The following is a 24,200-nucleotide window of genomic DNA, read 5'->3' on the forward strand; positions in this document are numbered from 1 at the left end:
GAAAGGGAAATAGGAATAACTCCTGAGAGACAGGAGGAGTCCCAAATGGATTGATTGCCAAGGAACCTGCTTCTCTCTTTTTTTTTTTTTTTTTTGTCTTTTTGAGACAGGGTCTCGCTATGTGATTCAGGCTGGTCTTGAGCTCACTTTGTAGCCCAGGCTGGCCACAAACTCGCAAGGATCCTCCACCAAGCCAGGCTGAACCTGCTTCTCAAAGAAAGGGTTTTTTTTCTTTCTTTCTTTCTTTTTGAAACAGGATCTCATTAGGCCATTTGGACTGATCTGGAGCTCACTTTGTAGCCCAGGCTGATCTCTAACTGGCAATGACCCGCCTGCTTCAGCCTTCTCAGTGCTGAAATTACAGGCATGCACCACTACGCCTGGCTTAGTTTTAGCAGTTTTAGCTGTAGTAGCCTCAGTCTCTCTGTCTTGGTAGGTGGGAGAAGATGGCCCACCCCTAATGAGATAATGGTTTATTTATAGGGGAAATCTCCAAAAGGTGATACCAGTAATCTCAAATTTCCATTTCCCCCTTAGGGAAATATGTAAATCTGGCCATTAAGACTTTCATTACGACTTTCATTATGACTTTAATCTTCAGATGCCACAGTTTTTGCTACATTCTCATCCTCTGCACTGACTATGGAGGGTCTTGCCTTGTCTAACTGCCTATAATATTTCTACCTAATTTAGCTCTATGTAATATTGCCACTGTCTAACGTTCTATTGCCACAGTCTGGGTATCCCCAAAAAGTAGAATTTGAGACATACTTCCAGCAATGTATTTGGATGTATAATTCCAGAGGGCAGGAATGAAATGCAAATGGAGGGAAATTAGGAAGGAAACAAGTTCAAAGAGAGACTTCTAGTTTTTTACCACTAGCCATGACTGGGGTCTTGATTTTGTGAGATTTGAGCAGATTTATAAAATGGATCTTAGATGCTGGGCGTGGTGGCGCACACCTGTAATCCCAGCACTGGTGAGGCTGAGGCAGGAGGATCGTTGCCAGTTTGAGGCCAACCTCGGCTACAAAGTGAGCTCAAGTCTAGCCTGAACTGCATAGTAAGACCCTGTCTCAAAAAGACAAAAAACAACAACAAAAAAAGTGTCTTAGGATCAGAGAAAAACAGAGAAAGAAAGAAGAATCAGTTCTCATTTTCCACTGATCAAGGGGTTGCCTCAGAATATTAACTTCCCTGTACTTCCAAATTGGGTATGCAGAAGAACCACTTGGGTTTCTATGGGCGAACTATGATATGGCCTCAGAGAAGCCCTGGGGTGGTAATTATAAGCCTGACTGCACAGGTTGCACATTTGCATATCAAAGACCCTATTTGCAAGCTAACTGTTGCCAAAAGGGAAAGCAATCCAGTTTTGTGGGTGTTGATAGAAATAAATTAGAAACAAAGGAGATTTTTATTCACTACACATCACCAGAGTTGACTCCATGCACCACATGGATACACTTATAATCTACCTTAAATTCCTTTACCCTGGGGTGGGGATATAGTTCAGGGGCACAGCGCCTGCCTGGTAAGCACAAGGTTCTGAGTTCAATTCCAGATACCAAAACAAAAACAAAAACAAAAACTTTCCTTTATCCTTAGCCAATACTTTGGATAAGCTTGATTGCTTGCTTAGAGGACAAACCCAGACCTTTATACTGAAGAGGTATTGACCCCTCCCCCTCTTTGGGCTGTGGTTGCTATAATTAGCTGTTCACCATCATCACTAGATAAAGAGGCATTAAGGTATAAGCGCTGATTTTTCTTGTCCTTACAGCAGCTCCTTTTTTGCCTCCTGGTTCATTTTACCTCATAAGTTCAAAGTGACCAAGATGGAAACTAGCTTCAAATTCAAGCTATGTCCCAACTGCATGGAGCAAATCCTTTTCTTATCCTTTGTTCCTCGGCCCTTGTACTCTAGTCATCTGGAATATATATCAGCATTAGTCCAGGGGATAGATAGATCCTACAACAGTACCCTGGACACACAACATGGGGTTCTGTGATCATGCTGATTCATAAAGTGAGATTTTTTTTTTTTTGGTGTCGGGAATTGAACTCAGGACCTTACACCTGCCAGGCAGGCACTTGTGCCACTGAGCTAGATTCCCCAACCCTAACAGACTGCTTTAACATACTCTTCACAGCAGCACTCGGATGCTGGGGAATATGGAAAGATCAATAGATTTTGTGACCACGTTTTCACTATTGTACTTCTTTTTCTTATACAGTCACTATCCAGAGACAATGGTGCATGGAAGCCTGTGATGGTAGGTCAGAAATTCTGTAAGTATTGGCATGGGCATGCCGCTCTGTGAAGCACGCTTCTAGCATGGCCCTGGGTTCACTCTCTAGTACCGAAGGGAAAAAAAATTAGAAGTAGAAGTACTAAGTTAGTGGTACTGGCACAGGTACTGTGAGTAGCAATGACTTCATATTTAGAGTAGTTGTCAGTCTTAGTAAGAACTAATTGCACCTCAGTCAAGGAAAGAACGAGTCTGATTTGTATAATCAATATGACCCCAAGTGTTTGGTCTGTTTAAGAGATGCAGCTGGGCGTAGTGGTGCACACCTGTAATCCTGGCACTCGGGAGGCTGAGCCAGGAGGATCCCTACATGTTCAGGGTCATCCTAGGCTACAAAGTGAGTTCAAGGCCAGCCTGAACTGCGTAAGGAAACCTTGTCTCAAAAAGACCAAAAAAAAAGAAAAAAGTTTTGGTCCTTTTTTCCACAGAGCCATAGCCAAATAATGATTGCTAGAAGCAGCACTGATATACTCCTTGTGTTTTAGGTTTTGAAATACCCTTGAAGGATATTAGGACCAGCTCCAGATGTGTTCTTGTTCATAGACTGAGTCTGAGCCGCAGACATGGACCTGCTAATAAACTCTCAGCCCTGTAACCTTTACTCTGCTCCCTTTCTCTGACACCCTCAAGAAACATTCCCTCAGCATCCACTGGGACATATTAGCCAAAGTCCATAATTTTTTTTCCGTGTAATCTACTTTCTCTTGGAGCAGGAGAGATATTTCCGTTCCTGGGCTATGCAAAAAACTCACCAACTTTATCAGTATGAGCCTGGAGGGAGTAAAGGGTGGCAGAGGTAGAATTTATTTATTTATTTATTTATTTATTTATTTATTTATTTATTTAGGTCTTTTTGAGACAGGTTCTCACTATGCAGTTCAGGCTGGCCTTGAGCTCACTTTGTAGCCCAGGCTGATCTTGAACTTGCACCGATCCTCCTGGCTCAGCCTCCTGAGTCTGGGATTATAGGCATGCACCACCACGCCCAGCCAGAGGTAGAATTTAAAAACAAGAATCATCTTTTGACAGCTGGAAGTGATGGCACATACCTGTGATTTCAGCCCTTGGGAAGCTGAGGCAGGAGGATTACTGTGAGTCTGAGGCCAGCCTGGACTACATAATGAGTTCAAGGCCTGCCTGAATTGCATAGCAAGAGCCTGCCTCAAAAACAAAATGAAGCCAGGCGTGGTGGCATATCAGGTTAAATAACCCTTAGTTATTGTGGGTTGATCAGGCCTGCAATCTCCCAAGTGAGTGGACGGGGAAGTCTTAAATAAAGGAGACGAATGAAATGATTTCAGAGCTCCAGGAGGGTCTCGCTCTCTTACAGCTTCGATATTCTCTGACATTAGACAAAGACTTCTCTGGACAGCCCGTATGTATTTGTTACAAACAAAGGAAGCGGATACTCCAGAAAATCGGGGAATCTCCCAGGACTTGGGAGAATTTTCCCAAGTAGTAAATTATGTTAGTCAGGAGAACTGCCTTATCTTTAGGTTAGCATTTATTGTAGGAGTGTGGAGCCTGCAGCTGCAGTCTCCTTGTAGTTAATTGGGGTTGGTGCCAAACATCCTCAGCTGTGGCCTTATGTTGTCCTTTGAGGTATCACAGCTTCACAGGCCAATACAGGCCTCAGGGTGACCCGGGACTCAGCAGTTTACTTACTATGAGTCCACTGCCTATCTTCAGACAAGGTGCCTAAGCTTCAGACAACTCACAAGTAAATATGGAGAGCCAACTGTTTATTTGTCTTTTTGAGACAGGTTCTCGCTATGCAGTTCAGGCTGGCCTTGAGCTCACTTTGTAGCCCAGGCTGGTCTCGAACTCGCCACAATCCTCCTGCCTCAGCCTTGCGAGTGCTGGGATTACATGCACGCGCCTGGCCCAATTGTTTAATATGAAATCCAGCTCAGAGCCACTTTGTAGTGGTCCCCAACAGTGGCACACACCTGTAATCCCAGCACTTGGGAGGCTAAGGCAGGAGGATCATTGCGAGTTTGAGGCCAGCCTGGGCTACAAAGTGAGCTCAAGGCCAGCCTGAACTGCATAGCGAGACCCTTTCTCAAAAGGACTAAAATAAAATAAAATAAAAACAAAAACACAACATCCTGGTGGCATGTGCTTCAGGTTAGATCTTTGCAGGGAAGTGTCTTTCCTCCAGCTACTTTTGCTAATCTAGAGGGTTTAGAAGAATCCAGGGGTTCAAGGTTTTCATGCATGCGGGTGCTTCGATCGGGCTGCCCTAAGGCGCTCCACCAAGGGCCTCTGAAAGCATTCCGGAAGCCGGCAGGCGGTGGCCCTCTCCGGCATGCCCCAGAGAGCCCTGGGAGACGAAGGGGGCTCCAAGTCCAGCCCACGGACGGTGAAGCAAGCTAAGGATTTAATATGAAGCACAGCCGGAGATATAGCTCAGGGGCACAAGCGCCTGCCTGGCAACCGCAAGGTCCCGAGTTCGATTTCCGGTACAAAAAAAAAAAATGAAGCGCAGAAGCAGATAGTGCCAGACAACAAGCAGCACTTGGTACACATTTGCTTAGTGTGGCAGCATTTCCTTCTCCCACTGCTGCAGAGACGGCAGAAATTAGTCTCATTCAGTATGAAATAGAATACACAGAAGGTATTAGTCAGCGAATGAGGGTCCCGGAAAAATTAAAAGTAGCACTACCAAATGCTGACCTGGAACAAGGATTCCAAGAAGGCGTTCCAAATGCTAGTGTGATAATGCAAGTTCCAGAAAGGATTGCAGCAGCGGAAAATAACGAAGATGTTTCATTTTCAAGACCCGCAGATCTTGACCTTATTCAGTCAACTCCTTTAAAACCTCTGGCACTAAAAACACCACCTCGTGTACTTACACTAAGTGAAAGACCACTCGATTTTCTGGACTTAGAAAGACCTTCTCCAACCCCTCAAAATGATGAAATCCGTGCAGTTGGCAGGCTAAAAAGAGAGCGCTCTGGGGCTGGGGATTTAGCTCAGCGGCAAAGTGCCTGCCTGGCAAGCGCAAGGTCGTGAGTTCGGTTCCCGGTACCGGAGAAAAAACAAAAAAAACAAACAAACAAAAAAAAAAAAACAAAAAACAAAAAGAGAGCGCTCGGGGCTGGGGATTTAGCTCAGGGGCACAGCGCCTGCCCGGCAAGCGGAAGGTTGTGAGTTCGATTCCCGCTACGGGGTGGGGGCGGCGGGGGGAGGGGGCGGAGAACGCTCTATGAGTGAAAAAGCTGTTCATCAAAATGGGCAGCTAGTCAGAAACGATTCTATGCATGGCATTTCAAATGTAGACGCAACAACTGAAGGAGCTGCAGATGACATGATTGCTGTAGATGCAGCTTCATTAAGACGACAGATCATCAAGCTAAACAGACCCCTACAACTTCCAGAAGGGGAAAACAAAGAACGTGCTAAAAGAGAAATGGTCATGTACCCAATTACTGTTGCATTCTGGCTGCTTAATAGCTGGCTATGGTTTCACCGCTAGAGGTAACCTCAGCACTGAAATATATTGTCTCAACTGCTGGAAATATAAAGGATTTACACACTTAAAAAAGAAAAAAGATTCTCATGTGTGTCTACACAAATATTTTTATTCCAGGTGTCAGAATCCTACTTTCTATCAAGGTCTGATTTTTGACTCTCTCTCTCTTTCTCTCTCTCCATATATATATATATATATATATATATATATATATATATTTTTTTTTTTTGGCTTTTTGAGACAGGGTCTCCCTATATAGTTCAGGCTGGCCTTGAGCCCACTTTATAGCCCGGGCTGGCCTCAAACTCACAATGATACTCCTGCCTCAGCCTCCCGAGGGATTATACTCCCTATAATCAGCCTCCCGGGGATTATAGGCATGCACCACCACACCTGGCTTGATTCAATATTCTGTTCAAGCTTTGAAGCAATGCTACCCTTATAATTTACTTATTTTGCTTTGTGGGGATTGAACCCAAGGAGTAGTGAGCTGCATCCTCATCCTGTTTTATTTATTTAGCTTGAGACAGGCTCTCGGGGCTGGGGATATAGCTCAGTGGCATAAGTGCCTGCCAGGCAAACGCAAGGTCCTAAGTTGGATTCCCAGTATATAAAAAAAGAGACAGGCTCTCACTAAATTGCCCAGGCTGAATTGAACTTGAGATCCTTCTGCCTCAGCCTCCTGAATAGCTAGGATTACAGGTATACATCACCACACCAGCCCACAGAAGAGATTCTTAGTAAAGGTCATCTAGTGCAGGCCAGAGTTTTCACTATCCCACTTGTAGTCAGTTGCGAAGTTCTCATTATCATAGATAGGATCACAAGTTCAAGGCCAGCTTGAACTGCATAGCGAGATCCTGTGTCAAAAATAAATAAATGAAAAACAAATGAATACATAAATAAATAAAATAAAAAGGAAGGCGGGTGTGGTGGCTCACACCTGTAATCCCAGCACTGGGGAGGCTGAGGCAGGAGGATCCTTGTGAGTTCAAGACCAGCCTGGGCTACAAAGTGAGCTCAAGGCCAGTCTGAACTGCATAGCAAGACCCTGTCTCAAAAAGACAGAAAAAATAAAAAATAAAAAATAAGAAGGAAATGAAGAAAAGCATCTCACAATTGTCCATCTAAGGGAAGAGACAGAAACTTTTACCCAGCTATTCCTGTTTTCTTCCAGCATAGTCTGCGAAGGCTTAAACCTGCCTGGCACTGCTAAGTTACACATGTACAAATACCTGAGAAAGTGGCCACAGGAATGCCAAGATGTATATTAGAAAAGTGTTAGCAGGAAGTACAAGGTAAATGAGGAGCTCTCAGGTTGCATTTTTTTTTTTTTTAAATTTTTTGAGACAGGGTCTCGCTATGCAGTTCAAACTGGCCTTGAGCTCATTTTGTAGCCCAGGTTGGTCTCGAACTCACAGTGATCCTCCTGCCTCAGCCTCCCAAGTGCTGGTATTACAGGCATGCGCCACCACGCCCGGCTTCAGGTTGCATTTGGATAAAGGTGATAGCAGGCTGCACAGATTGGTTACTCCATAGCCAGCAGGTGTTAAGCTGTACATAAGGATATGAAAGACCAATGAACTTTGCTTCCCGAAACATTGACCTCTGGCTCTCTTTCGACACTTGTATGGTATTACCTCTCTCCTAAACTCTTGCAACTCACTTTTACCTGGTTTATCTGCTCTTGCATCGCTCTTTCCAAGTCAGTGCTCATAGTATTACTGAAGTGAGATTTCTAAAATATCAATGATTCACTGGGCATAGTGGCACACAACTGTAATCCCAGCACTCAGGGGGCTAAGACAGGAGGATTGCCTCAAGCCTGGGCTACATAGTGAGTTTACAGCCAGTCTGGACTACACGGTGGGACCTTGTCTCAAAAAACAAAACAGGGGGCTGGGGATATAGCTCAGTGGCATAAGCGCCTGCCTGGCAAGCACAAGGTCATGAGTTTGATCCCCAATACCACACACAAAAAAAGGGGGGTGGGGCTGGGGATTTAGCTTAGCGGCACAGCGCCTGCCTGGCAAGCACAAGGTTGGGAGTGCAATTCCCGGTACTGGAGAAAAACCAAAAAAAAACAAAAACAAAAACAAAAACAAAAAAAACAAAAAGGACCAAGGATTCTGTGGTTCAAATAATAAGGATGATGAGAAAAACAACATTAGTTTTGGGGGGCCACATTCAAATTATAGCACCATGTACATATCTTCAGAATTTTTGCCCACTTTTTAATTACTTGGTTTCTTTTTTTTTTTTTTTTTTTGAGACAGGGTCTTGCTATGTAGCCCAGGCTGGCCTTGAATTTGCAGCGATTCTCCTGCCTCAGCCTCCCAAGGGCTGAGATTATAGGTGTGCACCACCACACCCAGCTATCACTATTGTATTCCAGTACTGATACTGAACCCAGGGAGCCCTGAGCTAGATCATTAGCCCCTGCGACCCTCTTTGAGACCGGGTCTTGCTACATTGTCCAGGCAGGCCCCAAATTTGTGATGCTGTTTTGTCAGCTTCCTGAGTAAAAGGGATTACAAGTCTGCCAATTCCCCCATTTACTATTCGTCTATTTTCTGTTCTATCACAAAATATCTGAGGCTATAGAGAAGAGTATTTAAGTCACAATACTGGTGGCTGGAGCATCCAAAGAAGAGCATCTACATCACACTATAGTGAAGAAAGGGAAAAATTACCATCCATGTGCAGAAGAGGCCAAGCAGTGTGGTGGCCCAACTTGCTCTGGTAATCACTAACGTGGGTCCCATGAGAGCTAAATGAACCTTTTCTGAGGACGGTGCACCTGGTGATCTAATTACCTCCCTCTAGGCTCCTACTTGTCAATGTTCCACCACCTCAGAACTGCTACACTGGGGCCATGCTTGCAGGACATGAGCCTTGGGGAGACACATTCAAGCCACATCCGAACCATAGCGGTCACCATCATGTTCCAGGAGGCAGGAAGACTGCAAGCCCAACCAAAGACCTCCTTCCTACACATGGGTTGTTCTGAACTCAGGCTGGAGTTTCCAGGGACGGGGACCAGAGCTACCTCCCAAGTATTCTGACTTTTTCCCTTGAATTTTCTTGTCTAGAGGATTTTGCAAGAGTAAGTAGCATATCTTGACCACATAATGAATAGCTAGGCAAAAGGAAACTTTTCCCTTTGGAGTTAAAGGAATAAACCTCATGTATAATATTGCTTTTTTTTGTGGTCTTTTTGAGACAGGGTCTTGCTATGCAGTTCAGGCTGGCCTTGAGCTCCCTTTATAGCCCAGGCTGGCCTTAAACTCACAAGGATCCTCCTGCCTCAGCCGCCCAAGTGCTGGGATTACAGGCGTGCCCTGCCACTCTCGACTTTGAAATAACTTCTTTTAGACACAGGAAAAGAAACAGATTAGGGTTATGATGTCTGCAAGAAAGAAAGAGATCAGGTAAGCCCTGAGTCTTCTAGAAAGTCTTTTTTTCTTTTTTCCGGTACTGGGAATTGAACTCATGACCTCATGCTTCCCGGGCAGGCACTGTGCCACTAAGCTAAACCCCCAGCACCCTAGAAAGTCTTCTAGAAAGTTCACTGTAGACCGCAGGAAAGAACTGGCTCCCACAAGGAGTGCTGTGGGCTCACAGACTCGGGCAGGTCCGAAGCATAGCTGGCTGAGGTGGGCGGAAATCACAGGGTGGTGCTCCTGCAGGCTGGGGAAAGAGCTCCACACAGAAATCCACAGGCTGTTGCAGATCTTTGCTGGTTATTATGTTGTGCATGGCGAGAAAAAGGGCAGCTTGCAACTGAACGATTTCTAGAGTCCTGACAGGGCTGGACTGCGACAGACCCCACCAACCAGAGTACTTGGGGAGGCAGCAGAAACCCCCAAAGCTTACATTTTATCTGTAAAGTAAAACAGTCCTATAGTAAATAACAGACTTACATTTAACAAAATTCTAAACAAGACCTAGAAGGATCATACTGAACATCGAACAATTGACAATGACAATCAGAACAAAACACAGCCTTCATTTAAAAAAGATAAGAAAACTCACCCACATAAAAGTTATCATGTTGGACATTAAATGTTGGCATTTAATTAAAACCTTATAAGACCTGGCAAGATGTAACAGAATATGAAGAAATTACTAATATCAAGAATGAGAGCCAGGTGTGGTGGTGCACACCTGTAATCCCAGCACTCAGGAGGCTGAGGCAGGAGGATCCTGTGATTTGAGGCCAGCCTGGGCTACATAGTGAGCTTGAGGTCAGCCTGCACTACATAGTAAGACTTTGTTTCAAGAAAAAAAAAGGGCTAGGGATATAGCTCGGCAGCACAGTGCTTGCTTGGCAAGCGTAAGGTCCTGAGCTCAATTCCTGGTAGGGAAAAAATAAGGAGAGAGAGAAAGGGCTGGGATGTGTTTCAGTGGTAGAGTTCTTGCCTTCCATGTACAAGGCCATGGGTTCAATCTCCAGCACTACACACACACACACACACACACACACACACACACACACAAATACAGAAATAAGCATTTTTTTAAAAAGTGAGAAAGAGAGAGAGGACATTGCTAGGCATTAAAAGCGTCCTATGAGCTGGGGGTGGTGGCGCACGCCTGTAATCTCAGCACTCGGGAGGCTGAGGCAGGAGGACCATTGCGAGTTTGAGACCAGCCTGGGCTACAAAGTGAGCTTAAGTCCAATTTGAACTGCATAGCGAGACCCTGTCTCAAAACAAAAACAAAAACAAAAACAAACCATAAAAGAGTTCTATGTAAATACAATATTATGAACCAATAATACTATATATAAACCAATAATACTGTTTATTCCAATATATTTGACATCTTAGATGAAATAGACCAATTCCTTGATAGACACAGATTCCCAAACTGACATAAGAAAACATAGGGAAGCTAAATATAGCAGCCCTATATCCATTATAATTAAATTCTTCCTAAAAATAAATCAAGCCTTGGATGGTATGACTAAATTTTACCAAATATTAATGAAGATATAATATCAGTTCTTCACAAATTCTTTCAGAAAACAAGAGTAAGGAGCCTATTTTAGTTTTTTTTTGTTTTGTTTTTTTGGTACCAGGAATCAAACTCAGGACCTTGCACTTGCCAGGCAGGTGCTTATGCCACTGAGCTACATTCCCGACCCAGAAGCCTATTTTATTTATTTATTTTTTTTTTCCGGTACCCGGAATTAAACTCAGGACTTTGCACTTGCCAGGCAGGCACTTGTGCCTCTGAGCTATATCCCTGCCTCCTTTGAGCCTATTTTATGAGGGAGATATTATTTGTATTCTAGAATGAGATAAAGACATTTAGGAAGAGAAAAATACTAACATCTCTCCTGAACACAGACACAATAAACATGGAAAGCCAACTGGTTAGTTTAAGTCCTGCTCACAGCTGCTTCATAGTGGTCTCCATCACTTCTTTTCTCTCTTTTTTTTACTTTTCCTTCCTTTCTTTTCCCCCTTCCCATTTGAATATTTTCTTCCTATTTCACAATACCTATTATACATTTTGGTCCTTGTTTGTACTTTTAGTTTCTCACACCAGAGAAACAATGCAGTATTTACACATGTGTATCTGATTTATTTTGTTTAAGAGAAAGGTCACACACAAAAAAAGAGAATGGTCACGAGGTGCATACAATATAATAGGAATTTTTAACCTTATAAAGGAATGTCTGAAAACAACCTATGAATAAGAATGTAAAAAAGGGGGCTGGGGATTTAGCTCAGCGGCAAAGCGCCTGCCTGGCAAGCGCAAGGTCGTGAGTTCGGTTCCCGGTACCGGAGAAAAACAAAAAAAAAAAAAAAAATTATTAGATATCAAGAATGTAAAAAAGGGCATCAGGGACATAGCTGAGGCCAGGGATATAGCCCAATGGCATAAGCACTTGCCTGGCAAGCCTGAGGTCCTGAGTTCAATTCCCAGTACAAAAAAAAATTTTTTTTAATTTAAAAAAGAATGTAAGAAAGGCCAGGTGGTGTATAAACCCACCACTCAGGAGGCTGAGGCAGGAGGATCCCTGTGAGTTTGAGGCCAGCCTGAGCTACATAAGTGAGTTTGAGGCCAGCCTGCACTACATATGGAGACCCTGTCTCAAAAAAAAGGTAGGCTGGGGAGTGTAGCTCAGTGGTAGAGCATGCACTTAGCATATGCAAGGCCCTGGGTTCAATTCCCAGGGTATGCTTATATAGGCATGCACAATATAAAACTGTTTTTGTTTGTGGAAGTCCTATGGTATACATTGAAATTTCTAAGTAACATGGTAGGAGGAGATACTAAAATCAGTAAGCTATTTTATTTTATTTTATTTTTGTCTTTTTGAGACAGGGTCTCACTATGCAGTTCAGGCTGGCCTTGAGCTCACTTTGCAGCACCTTATGCTAGTCTCAGACTTACAGCAACAATCCTCCTGTCTCAGCCTCCCCAGTGCTGGGATTACAGGTGTGCACCACCTTGTCTGGCTAGTAAATTATTTTAATAAGATTCCAGGCTTCAAAATAAAATTACTTATTGGCAAGCTGAGGGTTTGACTCAGTGCTAGAGTGTTTGCCAACATGTATGAGGCCCTGATTTTAATATTCAGCACTGCAAAAGCAACACAAAAATTAGAAACTATACAAACAAACGCAAAAACAAATTAACTCAGTCTGGCCGGGGATTTAACTCAGTGGTAGAATAGTTATGTAGGATGTGAGAGGGTTTGATATCCAACACTGAAAAAAATTCTTTTCCTAGACATAAACAACTAAGAGTTGGAAAACGAAAATTAAAAATATCACTAGAAATAGCATAAAAAGCATGGAATGTTTAGTAATACATGTAATGAAATATGTGTCATGCCCATGTATTAAAAACTAACAATATTTTTTTGGTACTGGGACTTGAACTCAGGACCTTATGCTTGCCAGGTAAGTGCTGTGCCACTGAGTTATATCCCCAGCCCCAACTAACAATATTTTTTTAACAATATTAGTAAGAGAAAAGAAAATTTTTTTGGTCTTTTTTTTTTTTCCCTGGTATCTGGAATGTGCTTGCCAGGCAGGCGCTGTGCCGCTGAGCTAAATCCCCAGCCCTTTTTTGGTCTTTTTGAGACTGGGTCTCACTCTGCCATTCAGACTGGCCTTGAACTCACTTTTTGCCCAGGCTGACCTTGAACTAGCAGTGATCTTCCTACCTCAGCTTCCATGCCCAGCACTAAGAGAAACTTTAAAAGTTATAAATAGGGCTGGGATGTAACTCAGCAGCTCAGAAGCTGCCTGACCAGCATCAGGCCCTCAGTTCAATTCCTGGTACCAAAAAAAAGTTATAAATAAATATATACCATGTTCATGGATCAGAGCATTTAATATTATTAAATGTTAATTTTACTCAAGTCATGTTTAAAGTTAATAACTATCAAATTGTTAGTAGATTTTTTTTCACGCTCTGCTTCTCTTTATTGTATATGCCAGGCGTGGAGTTTACAAACGAGGCTGGCGGCACATGTAGGGTACGGACAGCTTGCCTGTGGGTCATGTGGTGGACTCTGAAATGCATGGGCCTCAATTATATGTGGCACAAAAACAAACTGAAACTACAAATTAGAAATTAACTAGATGGAGCTGAGCAGAATGGTGCATTCATATAGCCCCAGCTAGACAGAAGGCTGAGGCAGCAAGATTGCAATTTTGAGGCCAGGCTGGACAAATTAGTGAGACCTTATTTCAAAATAAAAAAGGGCTGGGGATACAATTCAGTGGCAAACATGACGCCTTGGGTTCAAGCCCCAGTACTGCAGAAATACAAGAATAAAATTTGCTAGGCGTAGTGGTGCACACCTCTAATCCAAGCACTCGAGAGGCTGAGGCAGGAGGATCCAGGAGTTCCAGGCCAGCCAGGGCTACATAAGCGAGTTCAAGGCCAGCCTGCACTTAAAAGCAAAACCCTATCTCAAAAAAAGAGACAGATATGAAAATAAAACACAAACTTCCAATTCTGGCTCAACCACTTGAAATGGTTTTTGTTTGTTTGTTTTTTTTTTAGTCTTTTTGAGACTGGGTCTCGCTATGCAGCTCAGACTGGCCTTGAGCTCACTTTGTAGCCCAGGTTGGTCTTGAACTCCCAACAATCCTCCTGCCTCAGCCTCCCGAGAGCTGGGATTACAGCTGTGCGCCACGATGCCCGGCTGAAGTCTTTACTAGTTCACTAATTCTTTTCTTCATTTGTTCACTAAAATCTTTACTGAGCTACTAGACATTCAAGCTTTGTGGTAGGAAGTGAGAATGCAAAGGTGAATACATCATCATCTCTGTTTTCAAGGCCCTCAGACTGAGTGGAGGAGAGAGAGAAATTCATATTACACTACAGACTATATTAGTACATTAATAAAGCTTTCTATAAATTACAGTTAAGAAGATTTTTTAACTTTTCATAACTTAGTCTATCTCCGAACCTTGGATTCTTCATTATAAATTAGTTGTTTGTTTTTTTTTTTTTTTTTTGGTTTTTCTCCGGTACCGGGAACCGAACTCACGACCTTGCGCTTGCCAGTCAGGTGCTGTGCTGCTGAGCTAAATCCCCAGCCCCTCTTCATTATAAATTAGGAATAGTTGTACCTCACTTCCAGACACAGTAGCTGCCAAATAAGAGATACAGTATTAATATTACAAAGCCGCTATTCCAGGAAAAGGCTTTTGTGTGCCTTTGTACTTTTTTGTTTTTATTTGTTATTGTTTTGTCTTTTTTCAGAGAGGGTCTCACTATGCAGTTCAGCCTGGCCTTGAGCTCACTTTGTAGCCCAGTCTGGTCTCAAACTTGCAACCATCCTCCTGCCTCAGCCTCCTGAGTGCTGGTATTACAGGCGTATTTTTGTCTTTTTGAGACAAGTTTTCGCTATGCAGTTCAGGCTGGCCTCCAACTCACTCTATACCCCAGGTTGGCCTCCAAATCGCAGCAATCCTCCTGTCTCAGCCTCCTAGGTGCTGGGATTACAGCTGTGTAGTAACACACTCTGCTGAGTATAAGGATTTTTTTTTTTTTTTTTTTTTTGACACAAGGTCTTGCTATTTAGTCCAGGCTGGCCTGGAACTCACATTTTATGCTTTTAGAAATATGACCCAAACTGGTTTTCAAAAAGTTTCCTTCGAAGGGCATGGTGGTTCACAACTGTTCTCGGCACTGGGAAGGCTGAGGCAGGAGGATCTATGTGAGTTCAAGGCCCGCCTGGGCTACAAAGTGAGCTCAAGCCTGGCCTGAACTGCATAGGGAGACCCTGTTCCAAAAAAAGAATTTAAAAAGTTTCCTTCAATTACGCAGCTACTGGCAACAAACTATATCATACATTGTATTCAATTACTTAGCCATGTTATAAGGAATTTTCGTAATTGATTGTCTTCATTTTCTTGCCGCGGCGTTTGAACGTTCTTGGCTTTTCCTTTTTGAGTAGCAAGACTGCGAAGGCCAGCCACGTGGGCTGCAGACAGCGCCTGCGGACTACATCTCCCAAGGTGCTCCGCGGCAGCGCAGACAGGAAGTGCCCGGAGCATCTCCCGCCTCCACGCCGAGGCGAAGAGGTTCTATCCGGGGCCTTGGCGCTTCTCTTTCCTTTCGCGCCGGTAGCCGCTGCGGAGTGCGGCGGGTCCATGTGCGCAGTGACTGGCGCTATTCCTGGCCCAGTAGCACCCGTGGTCCGGGTTTGACCGAGTCCGCGCCGCGATGGACCCCAACACCATCATCGAGGCCCTGCGGGGCACCATGGACCCAGCCCTGCGCGAGGCCGCGGAGCGCCAGCTCAATGAAGTAAGAACGCTCCAGGTGGCCGCGGCTGCGGGCGGGAGGTGGCAGGCCGAGTCCTCCCGGCCTGGCCGGGATCGCCGGCCCGCCTCTCCAGGGGGCCCCGTTGGAGGCGTGGGGCGGAGACCCGACGGCGCTGCCCCGCCGGCGCGCCTCTGTGGCGTGGCCGTGGCGGCTGCCGCCAAGGCGTCCTTTGCGTCGAGTCCCGAGCTGGGCCTGTGGCCCGGCCGGGGCGAGGCGGGCGAGCGGGCTGGACACATGGCCGGCTCGGGTGGCCGGCCGCCCGCCCTTCGGCGCCCTCCCGGCAGGTTCCTCGGGCCCTGGAGGGGGCGAAACCCACGTTTCGGGGAGCAGGCTCGCCGGCGCCTGCCCTGGAGGGGCTCCTGGGGATGCAGTCCGGCCCGCGGGGTGCGCCTGTCAGCCTGTCACTTCGCGGGGCTGATCAGTGGCCCTGCCTGTCGGACACAACTTCCTCCCGGCGGGCGAGCTGCTGAGCAGCGCGGTCGGAGGCCAGCCTGCGCCTCCCCGGGAGGGGAGGGGTAGTGCGGGTTACGCTGGAGTCTGATCCCTGCTTTTCTACTGTCATAATGCCACTGTTGGGAGGCGGGGTGATGTGGAAAGGGTCAGGTGAAGTGCACCGTTCTAGGTATGGCTGCACCGCTCATTTCTTGAGTGACCTTGGGTAAGTTGCTTAGCCTCTTGATCTTGAATTTTTCCCATTCATAAAATTAGGCCACAGGGTCGCTGCGATGGTCAAGTGAAGTAGTGTAAGTACTTAAATGTCTTAAACGAGCCAAGCTCCCGATCATTTCAGGTGCTGCATTTGCTGATTTTTTTTTTCTCATACATCTAGGGGAGTGCCCTGCAAAAATAACATTATATCAATATTTTATTGTAGTTTTTCATTATTCTTTGCCTCTAAATTTGTGCAGTTAGAATCACTGTAACTTTACTGCGGTTAATACTCTATTTGGGTATATTCCTGAATCTTTTTTTTTTGTACTGGGAATCGAACGCAGGACCTTGCACTTGCCAGACAGGGGTTGTGCCACTGAGCTATATCCTGGGCCCAGTCTCTTGGGTTAGTGGTGAAGTTTAGTGTACATTTTTTAAAGAACCTCCAGTTGAAAGAAGAAATTCAGTTTCTGCGTCTGTTAACTGATATTTTAAAGTTATATTGGTTTATCAGCAGAAGAAACACTACTGATTAATCAACATCAATATAGTATGTCTGTAATCTCAGCACTTGAGAGACTGAAGCAGGAGGATCGCTATGAGTTTTAAGCCAGGCTGGGCTACATAGTGAGTTCAAAACCAGCCTGAACTACAAACCAAAACTTGTCTCAAAAAACAGACAACATCTGATATATATTTTTGTGCAATATATATTTCCCTGACCTGGAAGAACTTATATTTCAAGCCCACCTACAAGTAAGATGAATTAAGTGTAGAATTATGTCAAAATAAAAATCTTTAATATGTAATAATTGTCAATATACTAAATAATGATTGCATATGCAAATTCTTAGATTCAAAGTCACCTTGGGCGGAGCTGAGGTTTCTTTCAGATATAAAGCAGTGAGTTGAAGCAAATTCCCACTTTGAACCATTACTTAACTATGAAGTTATGAATCGCCTTTTGTTTTGGGCACAAGTTTTGTGGAATATTATTTTGTGGGATATTATAGTAATTCAGCCTAGAAAAAACTAGGTGGTTGGTCGTAGTGATTTCTACCATGGTTACTCTAAAATAGCACGTATACTTGCATGTAGTTATTTTTTATTTTTTTGGTTTGAACTCACAACCTTGTGCTTGCAGGCAGGTGCTGTGCCGCTGAGCTAAATCCCCAGCCCCTGCATGTAGTTATTTTAAAAAGTAATACTTGAAAAAGTTGACTCCTTTTCCAAAAATTGGAAAAACAGTACTCCCACAAATTTAAAATTCATTCATTCTGCAAGCAAGCACTGCTGATCTAGTTATATACATTATCATCTTAGAGACAGGGGCCAGTACTTAACAAACTAGTTTTTGGAAGATAATCAAATCAAGGGGTTTTTTTTGTGGTTTTTTTTGTGGTTTTTTTTTTGTGGTTTTTTGGTACCGGGAATCGAACTTAGGACGTTGCGCTTGCCAGGCAGGCGCTTGTGCCACTGAGCTATATCCCTGGCTCTTGGAAGATAATCAGAATAGTATTTACTTACATCACTGAGCTGTTTTATAATCCTATGAAACAGTGAACACTGCTAATCTTAGGGATCAGAAAATATGTTTTTCTGACATATATATCTGTGATTGTTAGCTGTTGACCTTTTGTAAATGGCTCAGTTGTTACATTTAGATTTTTAAAGTAATTTTTGTAAGGCAGCTTTTCTTTCAGAATATTTGGTCTTGTCTCCAATCTTTTTTTTTGTTTTTTGTAGTACAGGGAAATCGAACTCATGACCTTAAGCTTGCAAGGCAGGCACTGTGCCACTGAGCTATATCCCTGGCCCTCCAATCTTCATTTCATCTTAATGCACTGTTTCCCCCTTTCCTACTTACTTTGACATTTTCATGACAAAACCTTGACTCTTTTTTTTTTTTTTTTTAACAAAACCTTTATTTAGGAAACAGGTTCCATATGAATGTTGCAGAAGGTTGAATATAGTAATGAGGAAGTAACATTTTATTTTTGAAAGGCTTTGCTTTTTTTTTTATTTTTTTGAGAGGCTTTACTTTGGAGAAGATTAGGTGATCATTTTGTGTGCCTTATTCCACTGCGGTTGTATTTTGAATCATTTAGTGAAAGAAAAAGGTGATATTTGAATGAATTTCTTCATTAAGTGATCACTGACTATAAAAATAGCAAGTGCTGGAGCTGGGGATTTAGCTCAGCGGCAAAAGCGCCTGCCTCGCAAGCGCAAGGTCGTGAGTTCGGTTCCCGGTACCGGAGAAAAACCAAAACCAAAAAAAAAAAAAAAAAAATAGCAAGTGCTTTCAAAGTATGGTATAGACTATTTCAAAACAAAATAGTATCGTGGCCACAGAATCTTTGCACTTAGGGGCTGGGGATTTAGCTCAGCGGCACAGTGCCTGCCTGGCAAGTGCAAGGTCGTGAGTTCGATTCCTGGTACTGGGGAAAAAAAAAAAAAGAATCTTTGCACTTAGCTATTACATCTGCTTGGAACTCCAGGAGACTTGTTCTCTTCCTTACATGTCTGTTTAAATATCTGCTTAGCACTGAGGAGTTCCCTGACTATCACACACTCCCTATCTCCCTTCACTTGTTTGCATTGGTTTATAACACTTTTTCCCTTTTTTTCCTGATTTTTTAAGACGGGGTTTTGCTAAGCAGTTGTCTGGCATTGGACTCACTTTGTAGCCCAGGCTGACTTCAAACTCACAGCAGTCCTCCTGCCTTAGCCACCCAAGTGCTGTGATTATAGGCTTCCTTTTTTTCAATCAGATTTTATTTGTACTTTTGGCGGGGGGGATACTGGGAATTGAACTCAGGACCTTGCACTTGCCAGGCATGCGCTTATGCCACTGAGCTATATCCCCAGCCCAGTACATTTTAGATATATGTAATGATCACATTCATCATAGAGAATTAGTATTTGTACATGTTATAACTTGTTCCGCTGCCCTCCATTTAACCCCTCCTCCCCTCCCCAAGTACAAAAGTGGTAGATATTTTTAAGCTACATCTGACTTAGTATTCTGCTGACTTATTCTGTAGTATGCTATATAACTTAATACCCTTTTTTCTTTTTGGACCACCATTATAATTTTGGAGCTCACTCAGCATGGTGGTAATCCCAGCACTTGGGAGACTGAGGCAGGAAGATCACCTTGAGGCCAATTTGGGCTACATAGTGAACTTAAGCCCAGCCAGAACTACACAGCAAGAGCTTCTCTTAAAAAAAAAAAAAAAAAAAAATTAGTACCTGTAATTACAGCATTTGGGAGACTGAGGCAGGAGGATCATTGGGAGTTCGAGAACAGCCTCTGCTACAGTGAGCTCAAGGCCAGCCTGAACTGCATAGTGAGACTGTTTCAAGAAGACCAAAATAATAATTTTGGAACTAATTGCTGCATCTCATTTATAAATACCTTCGTGTAGTAAGGTTTGCTTTTTAATATAAACAATTTTTTTTTTTTTTTTTTTTGGTACCGGGAGTTGAACTTATGACCTCAGGTTTGCCAGACAAGTGCTTACGCTGCTGAGCTCCGACGCTCAGTATAAACAATTAAAAGGTAAAGTCGTTTTGGAAATAAAACTGAAAACCCTTTAAGTATGGGCTAAAGGGCCCATATCTTTTTTTTTTTTTTTTTTTTTTTGGTCTTTTTGAGACAGGGTCTCACTCAGGCTGTTCTTGAACTCACTTTGTAGCCCAGGCTAGCCTCAAACTGACAGTGATCCTCCTGCCTCAGCTCCCGAGTGCTGGGATTACAGCCATGTACCACCACACCCGGCTTTATAATTTTTTTTAACAAAAAATTCTGTGTAGTCCTCCCTAGGTATCTATGGGGGATTGGTTTCAGGACCCCTGAGGCTACCAAAATCCTGAGGCTTTGCAGGGCCTTCATGTATAATGGCGTAGTAGTTGCATATAGCCTGAGTATATTTCTTCTATACTTTCTCTTTCTGTAGTGCTGGAGATGTAACTCAGGGTCTCATTCTTCACGCTACCACTGCGTTACACCCCCAGCTCCTCCGTATTTATGCAGTATAAATGTTACATGAATAGTTGTCACACTGTGGCATTCAGGAACTAATGGCAAGACATAATCTGTACATGTTCAGTACAGGTGCAGTGGGCACTCCCCACCCCCATATTTTCTTTCTGCACTTGGTTGAAGATGTGGCATCTCCAGGTGCCAGCGTGTTTATCTATATAATGAAAATAGTAATAGTATATCCATATGATTGTGTTGTGTGGCCTGGTGCGTGTAAAAAATCTAGGAAAGTGGTGTAAGTCCTAGCTCAGTCTGCTAGCTTAGTGTATATCTCAGCAGAACACTTAGATCATTAGTAGGTAGAATTATTGTCAGATGAAAATTGGCCCAATTATAGGCATAGTCTCTGTCATATAATAGGCTCCTTTTTTTTTTTCTTTTTTTAATAGGCTCCTAATATTTGCTGAATGAAGAGAGATCTTGGATAATAAAAATGTTGAGAATACTCACCTTTGAAGTTTTAAAGTAGATTTGTGTTACAGGGATTTGTCACTTCCTTTAAAGTACTTTGTAAGTAGTGTGCCATTTGGTATTCACTCAGTAAATAATTGAGGGCTTATGTTCTGTTTGGTTTTCAAGATATGAAGAGTACGTACATACTCAGAAATACTTGTTTCTTCATTTGTAAGGGAAGGATAAGACATCTGAGGGGTTTACAGATTATTATGAAACAATAATCTCTTGGCTTTTAAGTGGAAACCTTTCTGTGTACAAAACCTTCGCTCATACTGCTTTAATGTAGTTAACTTCTCATCTCTTGTAACTGAAGTTTTCCTTTGTGTGTATGTTTTATTGAAAACTGGGTAAGTGTGGTATCTTCATTTTTCCTTTGGAGAGTGTCTTGCTATGTAAGCCAGGCTGGCCTTGAACTCATTAGATACCCCACACTGGCCTCCAACTTGTGACCCTGTCTAACAGGCATGTGCCACCAAAACCTAAAACTCTCAAGCTAATTTGATATACCATTTTCTCCAGAAAACTTTACCTGTTTTACAACTTACGTTATCTTTCTTTAATCTTTTGTAGTACTGGTGAACCACATCTTTTTAACAGTCTTCTTCTTTAATTTACATTTTTGAGTGTTTTAAAGACCTTGAAATTGTTAGCTAAAAGACCGTGTTGGGGCTGGGGATATAGCTCAGTGGCATAAGCGCCTGCCTGTCAAGCACAAGGTTGTGAGTTCGATCCCTGGTACCACAAAAAAAAAAAAAAAAGACCGTGTTCTTCGCTGGGCATAGTGTGCAGGCCTGTAGTTCTAGCACTTGGGAGGCTAAGACAAAATGATAATGATGCCAGCCGTTGCAGCACACCCCTGTAATCCCAACACTCAGGAGGCTGAGGCAGGATGATCGTTGTGAGTTCAAGACCAGCCTGGGTTACAAAGTGAGCTCGAGGCCACCCTGAACTGCATAGTGAGACCCTGTCTCAAAAAGACCCAAAAAAAAAAAAAAAGATGAGGCCAGCTTGGGGTACATAGTGACACCTTGTCTCAAAAAAAGAAAAGGAAGAAAAAATTTTTGAAAAAACTTTGAGTACCTATTATGAGGCAGATAGCATCCTGGATAGGGATCTAACACTATAGAAGAGGAAATTCTGGCTCTAGTGAAGTTTTCAGTATGATGCCTAGAAAATGTTTTTTGCTATTTTCTGAATGATTATTCCTCATCTGGTTCATTTAGCAGCAAATGTTGATGTGCTGGCCAGTGAGCTAAATACCTAGAAGTAGATTGCTTATAGTGGATTAAAACTATAATAGAGCCAAGTCCAAGTTTTGGATGAGGAAGCTATTAAATCTGACTTCGGTTGAGGTGGGTGTGATAACAGCATCAAAAGTCTTTCTCCTTTATACCGAAAATGCCCTACATGGAATTTAAAATTTAACATTTAGGCATGTTACTTATGCCCCCAGTTCCTAAAACAGTGTGCTATGTAGGTTAAACTCAAATTGCCCTGTCACTGTTGGGGTTGTTACTAGTGCTGTGATTTATTTTCTTTCTCCTCCTGTCTTCCTCCCTCCCTTCCTCCCTTCCTTCCAGACAGGGTCTTACTTTGTAGTTCAGGCTATCCTTGAACTCAATATGCAGCCCAGGCTGGCCTGTTGGGGCGGGGCCGGGGGGCACGACTGTCCTGTGTCAGCCTCCAGAGTGCTGAGATTATAGTCTTGCGTCACCACGCCTGGTTTAATTTGATACTTCTTTTATTAAAGGATTTACAAATGGCTGGAATGTAACTTGGGAAAAGCATTCCACTAGTGAGTTACAGGGTGTGGTGATGCATGCCAGTAATCCGCAGCACTCGGGAGGCTGAGACAGGATTGCTTTGAGATCAAGGCCAGCCTGAACTACAAAGTGAGAACCCTCAAAAAGAAAAACCAGAAGTTTTGCAGAAAATCTTAGGATGTTAGGTTTGGAAAAGTGAAGCATGATGGCATAACTGTAGAGCAGTTTGGAGTGTCTACAAATTAAACAGACTTTTGAAGTTATAGTATATGGTTTTGGAAAACCAGAGTTGTCTGTAGTTTGAGTGTGTAACATTCTTTAACCAACCGGAAATATTTAGAAGTAGATACTGTTCAGAACTTGGGAAAGGGAAAGTCACTAGATACTCATGGAAACCATGTTAATGATCTAAAAGTTAGCCGGGCAGGGTGGCATACACCTGTAATCCCAGCATTTGGGAGGCTGAGGCTAGAGGATCTCTGAGAGTTCCAGGCCAGCCTGAACTACACACATGGTGAGACACTGTCTCAAAAAACTTTTTAAAAATCCAAAAGATAATACTATATCAATATTTGTAAGAAAGCAACCTTCAGATGTAGTGAATGAATGTGTAATTTCACTTACTGTCAGTGGCACATTGGTAAGTCTGATTTAAAATGAGTTTTTGTGTTTTGCTTTTTGTGGGTTTTTTTTGTGTGTGTGTGTGTGTGGTTTGTTTGGTTTTGGGTTTTTGTTTTTGTTTTTTTTTGTTTTTTTTTTTTTGAGATAGGCTCTTGCTATGTAGTCCAGGCTGGCCTTGAACTCAGAGCAATCCTCCTGCCTCAACCACTCAAGTTCTGGGATTATAGGCATTCACCACCATGCCTGGCCAGAAAGTTGTCATAGAGGAGAAAGAATATGAGTCAGAGGTTTGGGGTGGACAAGAGCGCTAACCTTTGAGCCATGCACATTTGGAGACGTTCAGAAAGAGGAAAAAAGAGATTGAGACATACAAGTAGGAGAGAAGCCTAGAAAAGAGAATTTCAAGGAAGGAGGGTGGATGTGGTTAATTTAGTTTCTTTTTTACATGAATTTCATAAGTTTTCTGCCAAAGCGCATGAATTACTTTTGCAATATTTAACTATTAGAAGAGGAGTGTTGACATTTCTGAGAGAGGTTAAAGCAAACTGAATACTTTCTGGAATGGGGGAAGCAATTTCTGCTTATGGGATCAGCGACTGTAATGCTAGTATGGGAGTAGGGTTTAGATTTATAGGCTAAAAGGTAGCATGATCAGGGAAATGTTAACGTGCTTGTGTGTGCCTCCCCCTCCAATAGAGTTAGGCCTATTTGGAGAGCAGAGTAAGCAAAGGGGGAACTGCTTCTGGTTAGAAATTGAGGGTGGTAGGTTTTTCAATCCTATTACTTTTACCTGTTATAATAATATTTTTCTATTCATCATAGTTGTGGGTTTTTGTTTTATTTTATTTTATTTTATTTTTTTTGTTTTGTTTTAGTATTGGGTTGAACCAAGGGCCTTTCCACTGAGCTACAGCCCCAGCTCTTACTTATGTTTTATTTTGAGACAAGTTCTCTCTAAATTACTCAGGCTGGGTTGAACTTGGTGTTTCTCCTGCCTCGGTTCCCTGGATTGCTGGGATTAGAGACGTGTGACATTGCATGGAGTTCTGATAATCTCTTTGACATAACTC

General features: G+C 43.1%; 1 protein-coding gene and 1 pseudogene across 2 annotated transcripts in view; both read left to right on the top strand.

Annotated features, from left to right (window-relative positions):
• Positions 1 to 4,529: 4,529 nt before the first annotated feature.
• LOC102019797 lies at positions 4,530 to 5,790 on the top strand (annotated as a pseudogene).
• A 9,584-nt stretch (positions 5,791 to 15,374) lies between these two features.
• The window catches only part of Ipo7 (importin 7), a 64,190-nt gene continuing 55,364 nt past the window's right edge, over positions 15,375 to 24,200 (top strand). Inside the window, exons 1-2 of one of the 2 annotated variants that reach the window (XM_013511836.1) lie at positions 15,502 to 15,576; positions 20,680 to 20,800. Coding sequence is in view for 1 of the 2 variants with exons in the window: in XM_005380260.2 (XP_005380317.1) it covers positions 15,493 to 15,576 (84 nt within the window). In the remaining variant the exon portion in view is untranslated. Of the gene's footprint in view, positions 15,577 to 20,679; positions 20,801 to 24,200 lie in introns of both variants that reach the window. The other variant, XM_005380260.2, reaches the window with a different exon arrangement.

This window comes from Chinchilla lanigera, unplaced genomic scaffold, assembly GCF_000276665.1.
Source record: "Chinchilla lanigera isolate Chin_1 unplaced genomic scaffold, ChiLan1.0 scaffold00013, whole genome shotgun sequence".
Lineage (NCBI taxonomy): Eukaryota > Metazoa > Chordata > Mammalia > Rodentia > Chinchillidae > Chinchilla > Chinchilla lanigera.